At 42.0% G+C, this 17,521-nt stretch overlaps 1 protein-coding gene across 1 annotated transcript in view; it reads left to right on the forward strand.

The window, feature by feature from the left end:
• The window catches only part of KCNH5 (potassium voltage-gated channel subfamily H member 5), a 147,099-nt gene that overhangs the window by 104,456 nt on the left and 25,122 nt on the right, over positions 1–17,521 (forward strand). The window contains exons 9-10 of the mRNA XM_039733062.1: positions 3,532–3,784; positions 14,295–14,491. Of these exons, the coding sequence (XP_039588996.1) occupies positions 3,532–3,784; positions 14,295–14,491 (450 nt within the window). The remainder of the gene's footprint in view (positions 1–3,531; positions 3,785–14,294; positions 14,492–17,521) is intronic.

The raw sequence follows: 17,521 nt of genomic DNA on the forward strand, positions 1-17,521 counted from the left end.
TGAAGAGCATGCAGTAAACACGTAGCTGAATGTTGCAATTGTCTATATTTGCTCTCTTTTCCCCCTACATGTATGTGCATTTATCTATAGCAGTCACTAATGCCTTGCCAAATCTTCTAGTATTAAATATTTGTTTTACTTGTCATCTGTTTCATTCTCTGTTCTCAATGCCTGTGTAGCAGGCAAGAGAAATCAAATTAAGCATATTTGTTCCTGGCTAACCCTTAGATCATTACTCATTCACTGCTGATGTTGTTGGTAACTGATATCTCCATATATCTCTGTACAGTGATTTGTCATTAGGAGAATCACTTTATCATGACATCAGAAAATTCCTGAATTATGCTTTCTAGGACTGGCTTTTCTCTGTGCAATGGATTTTTTTCCTGTCTCTTCACATTAGAGTGTGTAATGATAGATATGCTGCTTGTGTCTATAAAAAGAATAATTTTTCGACTGTTCACTTTTAATCCTTTGTATTTAAGTCGGTATTTGTGAAGAAATGGTATACTGCTTTGCATCCAAGTGGCTTTTATTCTTGAGGGACAGAATTATTTTACAGTCCAAACAAACAAAAGGTCTTGGAACATCTCAGAATCTTACAGGAACAACCTTTTCATCAGTTTAACCAATTTTTTCTGCAGTTTGGGAGCTCAAAAGCTAAAGTTTGGTAATCAGTCATGTATGAACACAGACATTTTTCTTAAGAGTAATGTTTGAGAATTCCTAGCTTGTGGCCTTGTTAAGTCAAAAGCACGTAAATTTCTGAAAGTATTAAAGGGACATAAAAAACTTATAACCATAATTCAGGCCCAAGAGTAGATAAAAATGTTCAAAATCATCAATCACAGTAGAAAAGAAAGCAGAATTTTTCATTAAATTACTATTGAGATGAAGAAAGATGGCATGTTTCTGTGTTATTGTAATAAAGACAAACTTTCTGTTTCATCCACAAGTAAGGCCGAGGTGAAACAAAAACAATCACTCTCAAAAGTAATATTTTTTTTTTTTTTTTTTTTTTTTTTACTGAGAAGCTAAGGCGTGCCCATATTTCTACTGGTAAATGCAATGACTCAGGTAAATACACTTTTGTAAAATTGACATTTGCCCCTACTGAATTATGGAAATGTGATACAGAATATGGTCTACAGTGACTCAGACAAGATACTATTACTAATGCAAATGATGGCTTATAGAGAATATGCCCTGTCAAATGTGTTTATTACTATTTTTTATGATAAAACGTACTTATGCAGGGGATTTTAATGTGTTCTGTACAACATTTTGTTAAAGGAAATTTTGTTAAAGGAAAATACCATTAACTCAAATTGACTTACTCTGTGTTAACTAAAATAAAAACTAATGATCTGGTAGCTCTGGGAAGTTGGTTGTAAGTGAGAAAAACTCATGCAGGGGGAAGCTTCCCAAGAGAGCCTATACTTCATAGTGTTAGGCAAAAAAACCCATCTTCTATCTCTCTTGTTTTTTCAAAATAGAGAGGTGACCTGGTCATATTCTATGAACCTGCATGTGTAAGAGATTTATGAGTATTGCAGGTCTTTTATCTCAACAAGATCATAGATTCTCTGGCTGTTGGCTGAAAATTAAAAAAAAAAAAAGAGTTCAGAAACAACACATGTTTTGAAAGAGGGAGTAGCTGTCCATTGGAACAAATACCCTGTAGCATTTGCAAACTTCCAGGCTATAATTTTACCAGGTATTCTGGGACTGATGGGAATATTTGGAGTGGAAGAGGTTAGTGCAGATGGGTACAGCAGCCCCTTCTCACCACACACCATAATAGTACAGAGAATGGGAGAGTAACTTCTGTTTCACCTTTCTGCATTCATTATGTCTTTGATCCCAAAGACACTTTGATCTATCTAAATAAGAAAAGGACTAATTATTATTATTAAAATAGAAGTTAGTTATTCTTTTCACATCCTGTGCTTTAGGAGCTTTAGTAATGCTTTGCAGTAATTTGTTTTATACCTCTCCTGCATTAAACAGAAATTAAAATTGTGGCTTGAGTTCAATAATATGACCATTTACCTCAAAGCTTAGTCAGGGTTACCAGAGTCTCCCTCTGCTATTATTCCATGAGAGTCAACTCATTAACCCAGTGTCCCTGTCTTCTGCACTGTCTGCAGAGCAAGCTGCCAGATTAATTCCATACAATGGGAAATTAATCAGTGCTATTGATCTGCAGTCTTCTTGATATGAGACTTCCAGGGTGCTCTTAGTCTCATGCTCTTTTCTATTGTTTATCCTAGAAAAACATTAAGAGGCTTTATGTGTTTCTTAGTGCAATTAGCTACTGTGCATTTTGGGGCTATGAGAATGTTAGGAGGGTGTGCAGATATTAAACATACAGCTTACAAACCCAGCAAGACCCACAGGTTTTCACTTTCTTCAGGTGTATTTGTGTTACTGTTTCAATAAGGAAAGCTATTTAAGGTGAGAAACTAGTTTAAGGTCTTATTTAATTGATCTACAATGAAGATGTCTTCATAGTGGACAGTTCTCCACTCACCTTTATATTTCATGAGGTTTCAATATACTTCCTTTTTCCTCCAATCTCTTTGGATTTTGTAGTCTAGTAGGCCCTCCTGAGCAGGTAATTCCTTGTATATCTCACTGAAACTGAGCCCTTGCTATGTTTGGACACGTGTTGGTAAGTGGTCACTACATCAAGACTTCTGAAGTTGGATATTCTGAGTATGAACAAAATGTGGTGATTTTCTGGTGTGGATAGTCTGTCTTTGCATGTCCTTGAGCTCCTTCAGCTCTGTGTGTCTGTTCTGTGCTCTGCAGGGATTGAGCACAGCAGCAGGCAGACAGTCTGGGCACCAGGTCTGGAGGGACACCCACAGACAGCACAGAGCATCTCCACCTCTGGAAATGAGTGTGAGATTCTGGAAGTGAGTGTGAGAGCTGTGAGGAGTGAGCAGAGTGTAACAGAACAGTCCTGTCTTCAGATGAAAGCAGTAGATGGGTGGGAAAAGACCACCCCAAATCAGGATAAAATTCCCACCACAAGCTGTATGAAATGACTGGATGGATGGATGGATGGATGGATCATGGAATGATGGATGGCTGAATGGATGATGGATGGGTGGATGGATGGAGGATGGATGGATGGGTGGATGGATGATGGATGGATGAATGGATGATGGATGGATGAATGGATGTTGGATGGATGATGGATGGATGGATGATGGATGGATGGATGGATGGATGGATGGATGGATGATGGATGGATGGATGGATGGGTGGATGGATGATGGATGGATGAATGGATGATAGATGGATGGATGGATGATGGATGGATGATGGATGGATGGATGGATGGGTGGATGGATGATGGATGGATGGGTGGATGATGGATGGATGGATGGATGATGGATGGATGGGTGGATTTCAAGATCCCCCCAGGCACATCTTCAGATCACCCATCCGGTTATTTCAAGCAGCAGTGGCCTTGGTGTGGCACGCCCAGCTGATTATTTTTCCATCTTCCTTTTCATCCAGGTCCTGTCGATCTGCCCAAAGGACATGAGAGCAGACATCTGCGTGCACCTGAACCGGAAGGTTTTCAACGAGCACCCTGCCTTCCGGCTGGCCAGCGACGGCTGCCTGCGAGCCCTGGCCGTGGAGTTCCAGACCATCCATTGTGCCCCGGGGGACCTCATCTACCACGCCGGGGAAAGCGTTGATGCTCTCTGCTTTGTGGTCTCGGGATCCTTGGAAGTCATCCAGGACGACGAGGTGGTGGCTATTTTAGGTACTGTGATCTCTGCTGGAGTGCTTGTGGTCTGTGTGTGTTTTCCTTTTGAATATTAGCGAGTCTTGCCTAAGATCAGCTGGGACTACGGGAAGCTAGCAGTTGTCATAAGATGGAGATGCTGTGCCTCCAGAGATCCTTCTCTAGAAGCAAATCCTTCCTGTTTTGTGGCTCTTTCTGCCCAGTATGGCTCGCTGGTCACAGCTACAGTGTCTCTGAGCAAAAGAGAATGGCATCTGTGTGCTTGACATGTTTTAAACGGAGGAAATGCACATTGTTTTGTCTTACTCCCTTAGGAGGATTTCCACGTTAACCTTCAGACTGGGATTTTCATTTTTCTGTGTTCTAGCCCAGAATGACACCCGCAAACAGTTTCTGCAAGGAGGCAGAATTTTTGTTTCTAGCGAGCTGGCTTTACAGAAAATAAAGAGTCTGATCTGACTTGCAAAGGGATGGGTTATACCATGTATCAAACCACAGTCATGAGGAGTCTGAGTAATGGTGGAATTTAGGTAAATCACCCTGTCACTCCACTGTGCTGTCTGGTTTTGGGAAAGAGCCCAGTGCAGACCCTTGCTAGCTTGTATGGGATTGGGAAGGGTGTGGCATGTGGTGGGACTGAGTGGTCAGCACCAGTGTGGAGGCAGGAATCCTCAGAGGCAGAACTGTGTGGAGGAAAAACTGGTGGTTCTGCAGAAGAAGACTACCCAGAGCCTGGCTTACCTGTTTCAAATAGGCCCATCTATTGTAGAACTCATATCCTCTTGGATATTTGCCTTCTCTTAAAGTGGAGCTGTCACTCCCTGAGGGCAAATCCAGTGGGTTCCTGGTCCTAGGGCAGCTGTCAGACCCAGCTGAAGCTCTGTGCTGCTTCTTCCCTCTAAGGGTGGCTTCAGAGGGCTCCTGACATGTTTCCCTAAAAATGTGTGTGTGCCTGGGTCTGGGGTGGGATTGGGGACAGTGTGGATGGGGCTGCATGGGAACAGCTCCCCCAGGATTCTCCACCCCCTTGGATTCTCCCAGCTGGAGTAGGAGCTCAGGAAAACTCACATCCATGCTCTTTGGAAATACCTTCTGCACCTTTCTGTATTCTAGTGTACACTAAAATTATAAAAAAGAAAGATTTCATGTAAGAATAAATCTGTTTCCATATTCAGATGTGAAGTCATTACAATGAGAGCTCCTAAATCAACAATTTCCATAGGAAATTATTCCTTGTATTCCAGCTCACTGGACCATTTCATTTTTATAATTAATCTCAGTGATGATATCTTATATTTGCTTACAGTTATTTAAAAAACAAAAGGCTTAAGAAGAAGTAGCAGTATTTAAACAGATAAATGTTTTTTACAAAGAAAACAGTAAGTATGTAATTTACTGAAATAAAGCTATCACTCCTGAATTACATGCAAAACTTGATTGCATTTATTAATGAATATTGTGTGTTTGGAATGACACGACAGTAAGAACTTTTTGGTTCTGCCTTTTAGATGTATTAAATCTAGTTTCTATGTTAATCCCCATGTGACCAGAGAGAATTTTAACCATATCTGGTTAAATGAATTACCTTTAATTACCAAAAGTGCCTTCAATTCTTCCATGACTCAGAGCTGTGTTCATCATGTACTACAGGGATTGGCAGAACGTGTAAATGTAACTTAAAGCAAGATAAACTGCTTCCCCTAGTCCTAGAACACACTGAAGAGTTTTTTCATGCTCTGACAGATTATTTAGCAAAATAGTGAACTGAGTAATTTTGGGATATTTTGTCCTAAAAATTCACTTGTGGAAGAAAATCTCTGCCTGATGTAGTTGCAAAGGCATTTCTAGTGGCAGCTGCAGCACCTGAAACAGCAACTGCAGATCAGACAGTGCAAAACATAATTTTTATTGATCTGTTCTGCATTGAGAAGTTCAAGCACAAGGAGCATGAATCTGCCTAAGGGGGAAACCAGGTTTAAAAGAACTGACTAATGGGAAAACCTCAGTATTTGCTTTGAAAGATCCAAGCATCTGCTGCCACACTGGTTTTCCCAGGGAAAGTCAACTTGCAGGATTGTGCTGCCAGTCTGTCCATCTTCTCCACCACCCAGCAGTGACCTAGAGTACAGGAAATGCAATAAGTATCCTTTGGAAACTTGTCCTCATTAATTTCCTCTATGAGAGCAGGAATGAACAGGACATTCTGTCTGCAGCCCGTGCTCCTTGCAGAGGAAATAAAAGTGCAATGTGGTTTAATACAGTAGTGTGTGATTTGCCTTACTTAAGGAAGGAGAGAGGGAGAAGGGGTGTTTTGTTTTTGTACAACCATTCTCACCTGCAGATGGATGGTTTGATGTATTTTTAAATGTGGAATATCCAATAGAAGTGAGTCAGGTAGGGACATTGAAACAGGTTAAGGACTGTCATGTCCCATCTCTGACATTTGTGCTTCCGTCCAAAGTGCAGGGCTTTGTCCTCCCTCAGGTCCTGCATGAATCACTCCATGGATTTTGCTGCTTTTTCCCTTGGTCCATCTTCCCTCATTGTGTTCCCTTGCCTCCAGCCAGGGTGAGTGGGCACATCCAGCCTCCCTGCCTGCAGAAACAGTGTCCTCAGGAGACTTGGAATCCTGTCCAGGTGCTTTTCTTTATTTCCACCTCCATGGAACAACCATCCTTTCTTTCAGCAGTTTTCTTCCTGCCCAAACAGTGGCAGCTTTGGTGTTCCCTGTGCTTGAAATCAGGTGGAGCCTGGTGATTGACAGGGCAACTTGCAGCACTGTGACATTTGGTACCCCCCCAGTTTGATTTTGTTCTCATTTGTGGATAATTATACGCCCAGCCGCTGCAGTAATCAGCATTACAGAAACACTAAGAGAATGACTCCAGCTGTAGACCTGCAGTTTTTAGGACTCATTAAAGGAGATATCCAGGTGCCCCATTATGTACTTCTCATTAGTTACCTCCCCTTTTCGAGGGCAGTGTCCCACCTCTTGCAGGTCCTGGCTGTAGCAGGGAGCACTCCGTGTGCAGAGCTGGGGTGCTGCTGCACTGGGGAGAAGGAGACACAGACATTTAAACATAACTCATCTGCAGCTGCCAGGAGAATGGAGAAGGGCAAACAGTCTTGTCTCTAATTATCCAAACTTTCCCAGCAAGCAAGGTGACCCTGAGAAGGCACGTCAGTAATTTTCCACCGTCTCAAGCAGGAGTAAACAATTTAACTGCCTCTGCTCTGCACAGGGAGGTGTCACAGCAAAGGATCTCAGGGAGGACCAGGTTTGGAGTCCCCAGGCTAATGAAAAGCGGCATCATCTACCAGAGGGCACCTCATAATTCACCCTGCTGCAATTAACCTGGATTTGCTCCTGATGAGGAGTTACACACTGGTGGCAGTGCCAGCCAAGTGGCTCTGAAAGTTGCTTTCCAGCTCCTGCTATTTTCACAGCTGGCTGTTTAAGTTGTGCAGTAACTTAAGCTGGGCATATTGATTAGCAAGGTTTAAAGAAGTTGTTTTTTCAGCAGAAAAATAATGGTCTGCTGCGTTCAGATGTTGATTGTAGGAATTGATCAAAAATATTGCTCAAGCTGCATAGCGATAAAAATATATTGAGCAGTGAAATCCTGGTGGGGGTTGCTGCTGAGTGAACTCAGTATGATATTCAGGTCAGAATGAATATAAATTTAATAATTCATGTTTCAGCCACAATTAGGGTCCTGATCCCATAGTATTCAGTTATTTGCTTTTATGTATTACATGTTAATTCTCAGCATGTTCTGCATATAATTCCAGACTAACCCATTGTTAATTGTTATTAGACAAACCAGACCTTATTAAAGGTCTGCTTCATTAATTATTTCCAAATTTTTTTATCTGGGAAGGGGATATGATGCAGTATGAGAGGAGTAAAGCAAGTTTTTTGAGTTTGGTGTGGCGGGTGAAAATAGGGATGAGTCTTTTTCTGCTCTTAATGTTACTTGAGTTTGGAGGTCAAAAGATTGAGTCTCCCACCAAATCACACAGAGAAAAGTTCTTCAGAGGAAAAGCAAGTAGCAGCTCCCATTTGGGTGAGCAGGAATCCCAGGAGCTCCATAGTTCTCATCCATGGGCATTGGCAAGATGATATTTGGTATCTATGCTTCAGCACTTTGAGTTTCCAAGCCTGGGCAGCCGGGCATGTGCTTTGTGCAGGACAAGACTGACTGTGCATGTGGTGCACTTTGTGACATGAAAACCTCCTAGTCCAGTTCCATCTCAGTGGCTAATTGGCTGATTTTAATTTGTTTAGTTGCAGCTTGGGTTTCTTCTCAAGTGGAATGAGGGTGGCAGAATTGGCCCCTGCGTCAAATCAGCTCTTGTTAATTTATACTGGACTTTTGTGTTGTTTTCCAAGTGACGTCGAGCAAGGCAAACTAATTGTGAACATTTCCCCAGGTTAGTAGCATTTTACAGAACAGACTGTGTCCTATTTCATCTATAGGAAAAGTCCCCTGTGTTCCAATGAGTTAAAGCTCCAAATTAACTAAGAGGAAAATTATTCATAAAGGAAAGGGTTGAGGTTTTCTTCAGCTAGCAGAACTGAAATAATTAATGTGATTTAGGCTGGGTTTTAAGTGCTGAATCTGAAAATATTTTGCAAAATACTTGAAGGCTTACTGGTCTGAAAACGAGTGTGGTTTGCTGGTCTGCACTGTGCAGTTCTCCTTAAGTGCCTTGGAATCAGTCAGATCTTGCAGCTCTGGGTTGACGTCTGCACTGCCGTTGTGTGATTTAGTCCTACTGATGCTTGTTCAAAAGTGTCATTAGTTCTTGCCAACAAACCTGAATTTTTCATATTGTTTTGTAAATTTAATATATTTTTGTGTCTCTGCATGATGGTTAATTATGATAAGAAACATCGGTCTTAATTTAGTGCCAGCTAGTGTGTTACATATTTGATCCACAGCCTCCAGAGTCAGAAAGATTCCTTTCTCTGAATTGATATGTTTTTGAATTAGACCTGCACGCTTCACTGCCAAAACTGGAAAGTATTGCCAGCACAAGAATAGGAAAATTATTTTAAAATCGTGTGGTACAGTTCTTTTAAATCAGACTAACAGTTTGAAGCAATCTGATTTGCCCTACAAGTTTTCAAGGTGGTAGGAATGGTCATGCTTTCAGGTTGATTTCCTCAGTCAGAAGGATAGAAACCTATTTCTATGTAAAATCAAAATGGAAATATCTCCAGGAGCTGGGGATTCTAGAAGGATGTCAGGCAGTGATGCTACTTGCACTAAAAATGAGAAAGATAAGGAGAGAAATATTTCTAGACTTTGGGTCCTGCTTGGAGCAGTCCTGAATGCTGGAAGAAAGGTAATTCCTTTGTGTTTCCAGGTGCAGATGGGGAAGGTTGACTGTGTTAAATTATGCAAAGCCAGCATGGGCCAGGGTTTTGGCACAGTCATTGCTGCTTTACTGACTGTTTGACAGTGTCTCAGAGGCTGGAAATGCTGTTTTCTCCTGTCCTTCTGCCCTTTCACTTGCAGTCCCATAGAGGTGGGTTTATGTGCAGCTCAGTGACAATTCTGGTCTGATTTTCAAGGAATTTCTGGCCCTTCTGGATGCCCCAGAAGTTGAGGCTAAAACATTCACAGGGGCAAGAAGACCTCTCTCACAGTTTGGAAACATCTCTGCACATCTTGGGCTGTGCTGGCAGTGATGTCCCAGATGGGAAGTGCACCTGATGGATTTGTGCCACTTCATCACCTTCTCCAGACACCCTCTTTAGGCAGAAACAACCATTTCAGCTAAGCCAAATGTCTTGGAGTGACTTTATGGTCTGCTATCCCCTATTTTTCCCAAATTTATTTCCTCCCAAATTTGTCTCCAACCAGGACGCCCAGAAGTCCAGCCAGCCTGTCTCCAAAAGTGGTGAAGTGCAGGAGAAAGCAGGAAAGTGAAGTAAGGAAACTGTGATACTTCCCCAGAATGTTTCCAACCCTCCACTGGAAAGTATTTCACCCAGAGGGAAATCTTTTGTGTTTAGTAGCCACAGATGGATTTTATTCCATGAATATATGGCATCATTTTGTAAACCTGTGCAACCAGTCCCAGTGTGTCATGGTGAGGAGATGCAGAACTGCTCACTGACCATCTCAGAGCTGCTCTGGGTGGCAGGAGCTGATTCACTCCCTGCTCATTGGGTTTCTACATCAGTTTGCTCCTGCAGCAGGAGGTTTCACTGCAGATGCACAGAAATATGAATTTCTATGAATATAGACACCAATATATGTAATTATGACCTCCACTTGCATGCATGCTGCCATCACTTCATGGTGTTTGGCACTTGAGCTGATTGGATGAACATTTTCTCTCTGTGGTACAGTTTTACTGATCTTCAAACAACATCAGCCTTTGCTTTTCATGAGCGGTGTCAGATTTGAGTGCATCCTGATGGAAAGCCAACATCATTCATCATGCCTGGCTCGTGCTAGCGTGACTGATGAGGCTTTGGAGATATTTTCAAATGGTTAAGGGTAGCTGGTTTATTAGCTAAGACTGCACAAAAACCCACTTCCTTAAGAAGACTTGGTCCCCTTTATGTGTTTTTACCCAGTGCTATTTCCCACCAAGAATTTATTCTTTAACTGCCTGCCTAAACTTTCTTCCAAAGGATCCATCAAGCTCTTATTTCTGCTAGGATATTTATTAGCTCAGTTTCTGTCCCCATCTGAAGGAGGATAAATTTTGTCTCTGCATAAATACATGTGTGGATTCTGAGATGTTGTTTAAACAGAGTGTTTCTGAGTGTTTCATTCCATCTGCAAGCTCCTGGGGGGTTCTATAAAGCCCTTAAGAATTTTTCTACCTGAAAGGTCCAGGCATGAACTCCTGTCTGACAAACTGGCAGGTCAGCCCATGGTGTAAGGCTGCAGAGCACAGCTGTCCCCCCAAATCTGTTTGGCAACGTTATCAGAATGTAGAATATAGAACAGTGCATAGAAATATCCTGACCTGTTATAGAGCTGCATACCATATGATTGCCCCTAAATATATTTATGTGAATATGCATGAATATATATGTATATTTTATGTACAGGCAAACACACATAGTATTTAGAATAATAGCAGTGTAGTTATTTCAGCAAAAACTATACCTGCCACCAACACCCTTCACATATCCTCTTGTTGCAAAAATCTGAATTTTTATGATCTTAGTGTTCTTTTCCAACCCGATAATTCCATAATTCTGTAGATGTGGCATTTAGGGGCATGTTTTAGTGTGGATTTGGCATTGCTGGGTTAATGGTTGGTCTTTTCCAACCAAAAGTATTTTAGGATTCTGTGATGTGTAAAATGTATGCAAGTAGTTCCCTTGCACTCTAATTTACAGCATTCCTTCCAGCGATGCTTTGGGCTCTGGGAGCAGGGACAGGAGAGTTTCTCAGAGCTTTGCCTCCATTCAGGAGGTGCTCAGGACTCAGGACAGGGCAGATTTGGGAGGGAATGTACTAAGGCCTCAATAAATCTCCAGAGAATCTTTGGGTATTATGCAGGCTGCATCAGCACCTCTGCATTCCCAGCTCAGCCCCAGCAGCATTTCCCCTGGAGCTCTGAACATCCCCTGCAGGTGAAAAATTCTTGTATGTGTCTCTGGGTGGTTGTGTCAGACCTAGCCAGTTAAATTTTCTGTTTTGCAACCCTGAAAATTTTGTTTTAATTTAGTTGCAATGTGTAAAAATCACCCTCAGAATCATGGAAGGGTTGAGACACCTTCCAAGGTGCTCAAAGCCCCATCCAGCCTGGCCCTGAGCATTTCAGGGATGTACCCTCAGAATCATGGAATGGGTTGAGATACCTTCCACTAGACCAAGCTGCTCAAAGCCCCATCCAGCCTGGCCCTGAGCATTTCAGGGATGGGGCAGCCACAGCTTCTCTGAGCATCCTGTTCAGTGCCTCACCACCCACTGAGTAAAGAATTTTTTCCTAATTTCTGGTCTTGTCCTGAGTGAGAAATTACCTCTCTGCACAGTGAACTGCAGTTAATGGGGATAAAGTATAGTGCATTAATCTCTGTATTTATGAAAAAAGAGGCGTTGTTTTGGAGAATCTGGTAGGTTTTGTTTTCATTCTGTACATTCCTTAGCACATTTATAACCAGCAGACAAGCTCAGAAGTGTGTGTGGGAAATGTCAAATTCAAGATCCCTTAAAGGCATCCAATATTTTGTACTTTCTGAAGAGTATAAACCAATGTAAGAGGAGTTTAGAGTTTCACCCTTCAAATCCAGTGAGTGATGGCTCATGGAAGAGTGAATAAATTCAGTTCATTGTGTCCCAACCTTTAAGTCCCTACCAGTGCAGTCCCACATTCCTGCCACACAGAAGGACAGCAAGATCTTCTCAAGCTCTTATCCTGAATTCAGACCATTCATGGTCTGAATACAGATTCTGTAACACATTGTTGTCCTGAGTTTCGGGTGAGCATCCACTCCTTTCAACCTCTTGGTTAAATTAACTACATATTAGCCTAAATTTGAAAAGAGAACAAGTGGTTTGCTCACATTTCAGTGGTGAAAACACTGTTTTTTAACTGCACTCTGCTCTGAAAGTAGGACTCAGCTCTGTCCTATGTCCACCTCAGAGAGCAAATCCATTAAGCAATTTTCTGCATTTCAGAGATGGACTGTTTTTTATAAATTATGTAACTCTGTTGGGCATGTCTGTAAACTGGGTTTTGAACTCTATAAGTAGAGACAAGGACAATTAACTGCAAAAGGTAATTTCAAAGCAGTACATTGGGTAAATTATAATGTTACTAGAAAATGCTCTGTATTAAAGAAAACATTTTAAAGCACCTTGGTTTATAAATTATACCAGCTGTGTTATGTATTGTAGTTGAATTTAATTACATAAAAATATGTAGAATCAAAAGCAGCTCAATGAGATACAGTTATAACCTTTCTAAGGGATCGTTCTGTTATAGAGACATTTTTTAGAAAATAAAAACAGAGAAGGGAAGATAAGGACTTGCACATTGTATTTCACTCTGCCTGAGAAATGTTAGATATGTTTTACTGTATACAATACCAAAAGCAGAAATGGAAATAGAGAAATAGAACCTCTGACCCCTAAAAGTAATAAGGTTGGATAGATTACCCCTCTGGTCTGGTTTCCACAATAGAGTGGAGCAAATTGTTAAAAGTCCTTACAAGAGGAAATACTAAAATCCATTACCTGTTTTATGCCAAAACTGTAACATCCCTAACCTTCACCAAGAGGCTCCTTGAGGTGCCTGAGATCAGAGTCAGCCACTGGCTGACTGATTTGAGTTCCCTTTAATAACTGCTAAAATACAGAGCTGGGATATCTCTGGGGGTGTGAAACAAAAAATACCTTTTGTACCACGGTTTCTGCTTTGAGGATTTGAGGTGTCAGCCACAAACCACACACCAAGGTCCTGGCCAAACCCAGACAGCAAGAGGCAGCTTTGGAATGTTTCAGTTTGTTTTCTGTTGCCCCTTCTCAGAACAGAAGGTCCAAACCTGAAAGGATATCTCCAGCCTGCACCCATGCTGGGGATCTGGTTGGGTCAGAAATTTGATTCTGAGTCTGGTGTCCTCATCCTCTCCTCCTGCTTGGGTGTCTAGCACAGGTCTGGGGGTGTGGATTCCTTGCAGAGGAAAGAAAACCAGGCTAAGTCAGAGCACTCCCAGTCCCTGGAGCCTTTCTGTCCATGGCACTGGGCTACAGCTAATCCCAAATCCTCAGTCAGCTGTTCTGCTACACTGAAGAAGTAGCCTTAGGTGTAATTTTCCCCTCTGGTTGAGGGTATTTATACATGTAGGTGTCTCAGGTGTCAAACCCTCTCTTACTCAGCAAACATTGAAATACAGACTTAAGCCTAAGCCTCTACTTAAATGGATGAATTTGGGTTTAGAACTATACTTTTGGATATGTTTTAAGATTTAGAGGTGGTTACTTAAAAGTTAAAAGTCTCAGTGAGGCTTTTGGTGGGTTTTCCAGAAGGATTATTACCACTGATACTGAATTAAAAATGTTAAAACGTCCTTTAAAATGTTGTCCTTGAGCCCTGGAAGCTGGCTCCTGCCCCTCACTGTAGAGCCATGAGGATGAAAGAACCTAGATGTCAGAAGGTTTTTGTAAGACCAGGACTCTTAAATTACCTGGGAACAGACACCTGAAATATTCAATCACCTGAACATTAGTTAAGGGCTCATTATATCCCGTAGCCTTTGAAAAACCCATTACTTGAATCCTCAGCTACAAGGAGACCTTTGCAATCTGGCTCTTATGCTTTGTGACACTTCACAGAGCAATCTATAAATACCTTAAAAACCTGGGGCTACTGCTAAGGATGCTCAAGTACCTTAGGTAATTTTAAAACTTTTACCCTTGTTAGTTTTCATGGCTGGGAGCTTGCGTCGGGATAATTGAGAGCATAAGACAGGTTGTGAAAAAATCATCTGTGTGCCGAGAAACTCTTCCCAACCATTACCTTTTAACAAATCTGCCCTGCTGTTTTTCAGGCAAAGGTGATGTGTTTGGAGATATCTTCTGGAAGGAAACCAGCCTGGCCCATGCATGTGCCAACGTTCGGGCTCTGACCTACTGCGATTTGCATATAATTAAGCGAGAAGCTTTGCTGAAAGTGCTGGACTTCTACACTGCTTTTGCCAACTCCTTCTCGAGGAACCTCACGCTCACCTGCAATCTGAGGAAGAGGGTAAGCTCCTTATTGTCCCCTTCCTCTCACCAGGTGCTTGCGGTGTTTAACAACCCCCCGTTTCCTCCTGATGTTTTCAGGTCATGGCAGATTGAGTGGCCTTTCGATAAATGCTCTTGTCACTGCTGGTAATGATGGCTCTGTAAAAGTTACCTGTAGATTTGCAGCTCTGGAGAGCGGTCCTAGCAGGATGACATACGGATTGCATTTCTTTTCCTTTTCTTCATAGTTGCTGGTTCTCATTTTGTTGGTTTTTTTCCACCCCGTCGCATAAATGTATAAAGTTATATTTTATAGAATCCAGATTTTGAATTTCTCAAACTTGAAGTCTCTAAGATACAGTTTAGAGGACAATCTGATAGATCTCCATGTTATAGACCAACTAAGAGAAATTTATTGATGTTAAGTAAATAACATACACTCATCAAAGGTACTGTGTTAATACCTGCTTCTCACAGTTGCATAGTCTAGAATTCTAATATGGCAAAGTTAATAAAGCTGGGTAGTGATTTTACATTCACAGCTCACTTCTTAAACCCTCCTGCTCATTTTATAATCAATCAGCAATGCTCACTATCCATTAGTCCTTTCAAAGAACACTCCATCTAAAAATTAATTAGCTATAAAGACGTATCTTGAAAACAGGTTAAGGGATCCTTTAATTCACATTGCGGCTGCAAAATTTCATCTTTATGATTTTTTTTTTACGATTGATGAGGGTTATATAAATTTCATTTGCATAGAGAAATCTCATAACAATGATTTATAGATTGCTGAGCATTAGCTGTGATCCTCTAGCTGCTGAAACACGTTTTTCTGCAGCTGTACCTTGGGCATCTCACCTGATAATGTACCAAGGCTACCTCAGTATTTCACAAGACCATTTCAGCCTCTGCAGTAAGAGGACTTCAACATAGCTACAATTTTACTTTCTTAAGTCTAGTTGCTCTCTAGCCACTGGAGCTGCTTTCAGAGGAGGTTTCAATTCCTGTGCATCACTTGTGCTCATTAACACCCCAAGTATGGCACAAAATACCCGTGGCAAGAAGCAGATGCAATGGGATTACAGTGCCCCTCTGTCTGTGCTGGAGCCTGAAAGAGCTGAGTTATAATCAGGTTTGGTTCCAGCTTGTCAGCTTACCTCTGACTCGAGGTTGTTAGCTCCACTTCAGACCTGAGGGAGGGCTTTGGGGCTTGGAAGCTGGTTCATGATTTCTAGCTTATCACTTCTCTGCTGATAAGAAGTGCTCCAAGCCTTGAGTTCAGCATTTTCCCCCTTGCCATCTCACCAGCTACAGCCCTGCAATGACAACTCTGCTCAGGCATTGCTGATGGTGATTTCATGGGACAAGATAATGCCACATGTATTGTACCAAAATGTATTCTTTTCTTCTTAAAACTGTGAGCCTGTCACTCCAGCTGCCTTCCTGAGAAAAACATGGACATGTCTGTTCCTGACAGGGCTGTGTGCTAGAGTTCAGCTCTGCAGTCCGGGGCTGTGTATGGGGAGTATCCTCCTGGCTGAGTTGTCACAGAATTTCTTCTCATTTTCTCTCTTTCTTCTCAGAATTTCTTCCTCATTTTCTTAAGGAAAATTGGTTTCCCTGCAGGGCCCTGGCATGGGGAATCACCCAGGTGGAAAAACTCATGGAATTCCAGTTGCCAGTGTACCTGCTGTTTAGCTCAGAGTCAGGTACATGGACTGTGACATGGGGGCAGTGACTCCTAAAGGAACAGCATTCCTAAAGAAACGTTGGATTTTGCAGAAGAAAAGAAATGCTGTTTGGGGGAATGTGTGGGCAGAATGTGAGAGTGGACGAAGAGTAAAAGAAGGGTCATATCAAGTGGGGCATGCAGAGTGGAGTTCATTTAATTAAAAACTGGGTAATGATGTCCAGGGTAGTCACCAATCACCTCCACAGTCCATGAAGGATGGTTCCTCTGGGAGGAACCAGTTTGGGTTCCCAGTTTGGGATTGGAAAACCATCCCCTTTTGATTGATGACCACTAACTTTTAAATACCTCACGTCCATCAGCTGAACTGCACCCCTCTCCTGCAGTTCCAGTCAATAACTGTTTTGGAAGCAGCCTGGCATTGCAGTCAGATGTGCTGAGCCAGAGCCTGCTCTGCTCTGCAGAAATTCTGTGTTTTGTTCCTGGGCACAAAATAGATCATGCTACATTCAACACCAGGGACACAATCCAAGTGCTGTTACATAAAGATATTCAGGGGATTGTTTCAAACCTCCTATCTGCTGGAAGGATACGTGGTTCCCTGTTGGGAATCACAGAAGCGTTTGGCGGTGAGTTCACCCCTGAGGAAAATCGGTGCCTTCCAGGACTGTTCCATCAGGTGAACAGAAAGCAATTGTTCAGGCTCTGAGGCTGGGCTGACAGCTGCACTGTGCTGCAGCAGCTTGTGCTGGAGTCATGTAGCCTAAATGGAAAGAAAATCATTGTCTCCTTTAATTGATTTCTATAGAAATATATACTTAACACTTTTCCTATATAGTCATCACTCATAAGGTTTGACATTTAATTATGACTTAAATAAACTCCCTGGGGGTTTGTGCCTGAGAAAATGGCTGTTCTCACTGCCAAAAATACATAGGCAGAAGTGTTCTTGCACCAGGTCTGCTCTTTGAAACACATATCCATGGACTTGGGTGCACACACCATGTGTTTGTGCTGCCCTGTCCCTCAGCCAGCACTTTGATGCAGTCCACAGACTGCAAAACATTTAGACGTTCAAAAGGCTAATAAATTAATAACAGTGCTGAGCACAAAAGGTTATTTCCACATGACAGGGAAGCTAAAGTCTTGTTGAAGTGGGAAAATAATGTTTTCTCACTCCCAAATAGCATTTAGAGCCTGGCATGTTGAATGACCTCCTTAAGGCATCTGCTCAGCAAAAGTATTGCAGCACATCATGTTTTGTGCTCTGATATCTTTACAGCATGTCTGACATCACTACTGCACACTCCAAGGCAATACCAGGAATACTTTGAACTTTTTTTTTTTTTAATCAAG

Source organism: Passer montanus, unplaced genomic scaffold (genome assembly GCF_014805655.1).
Source record: "Passer montanus isolate IOZ18808 unplaced genomic scaffold, ASM1480565v1 scaffold82, whole genome shotgun sequence".
In the NCBI taxonomy this organism is placed as follows: Eukaryota; Metazoa; Chordata; class Aves; order Passeriformes; family Passeridae; genus Passer; species Passer montanus.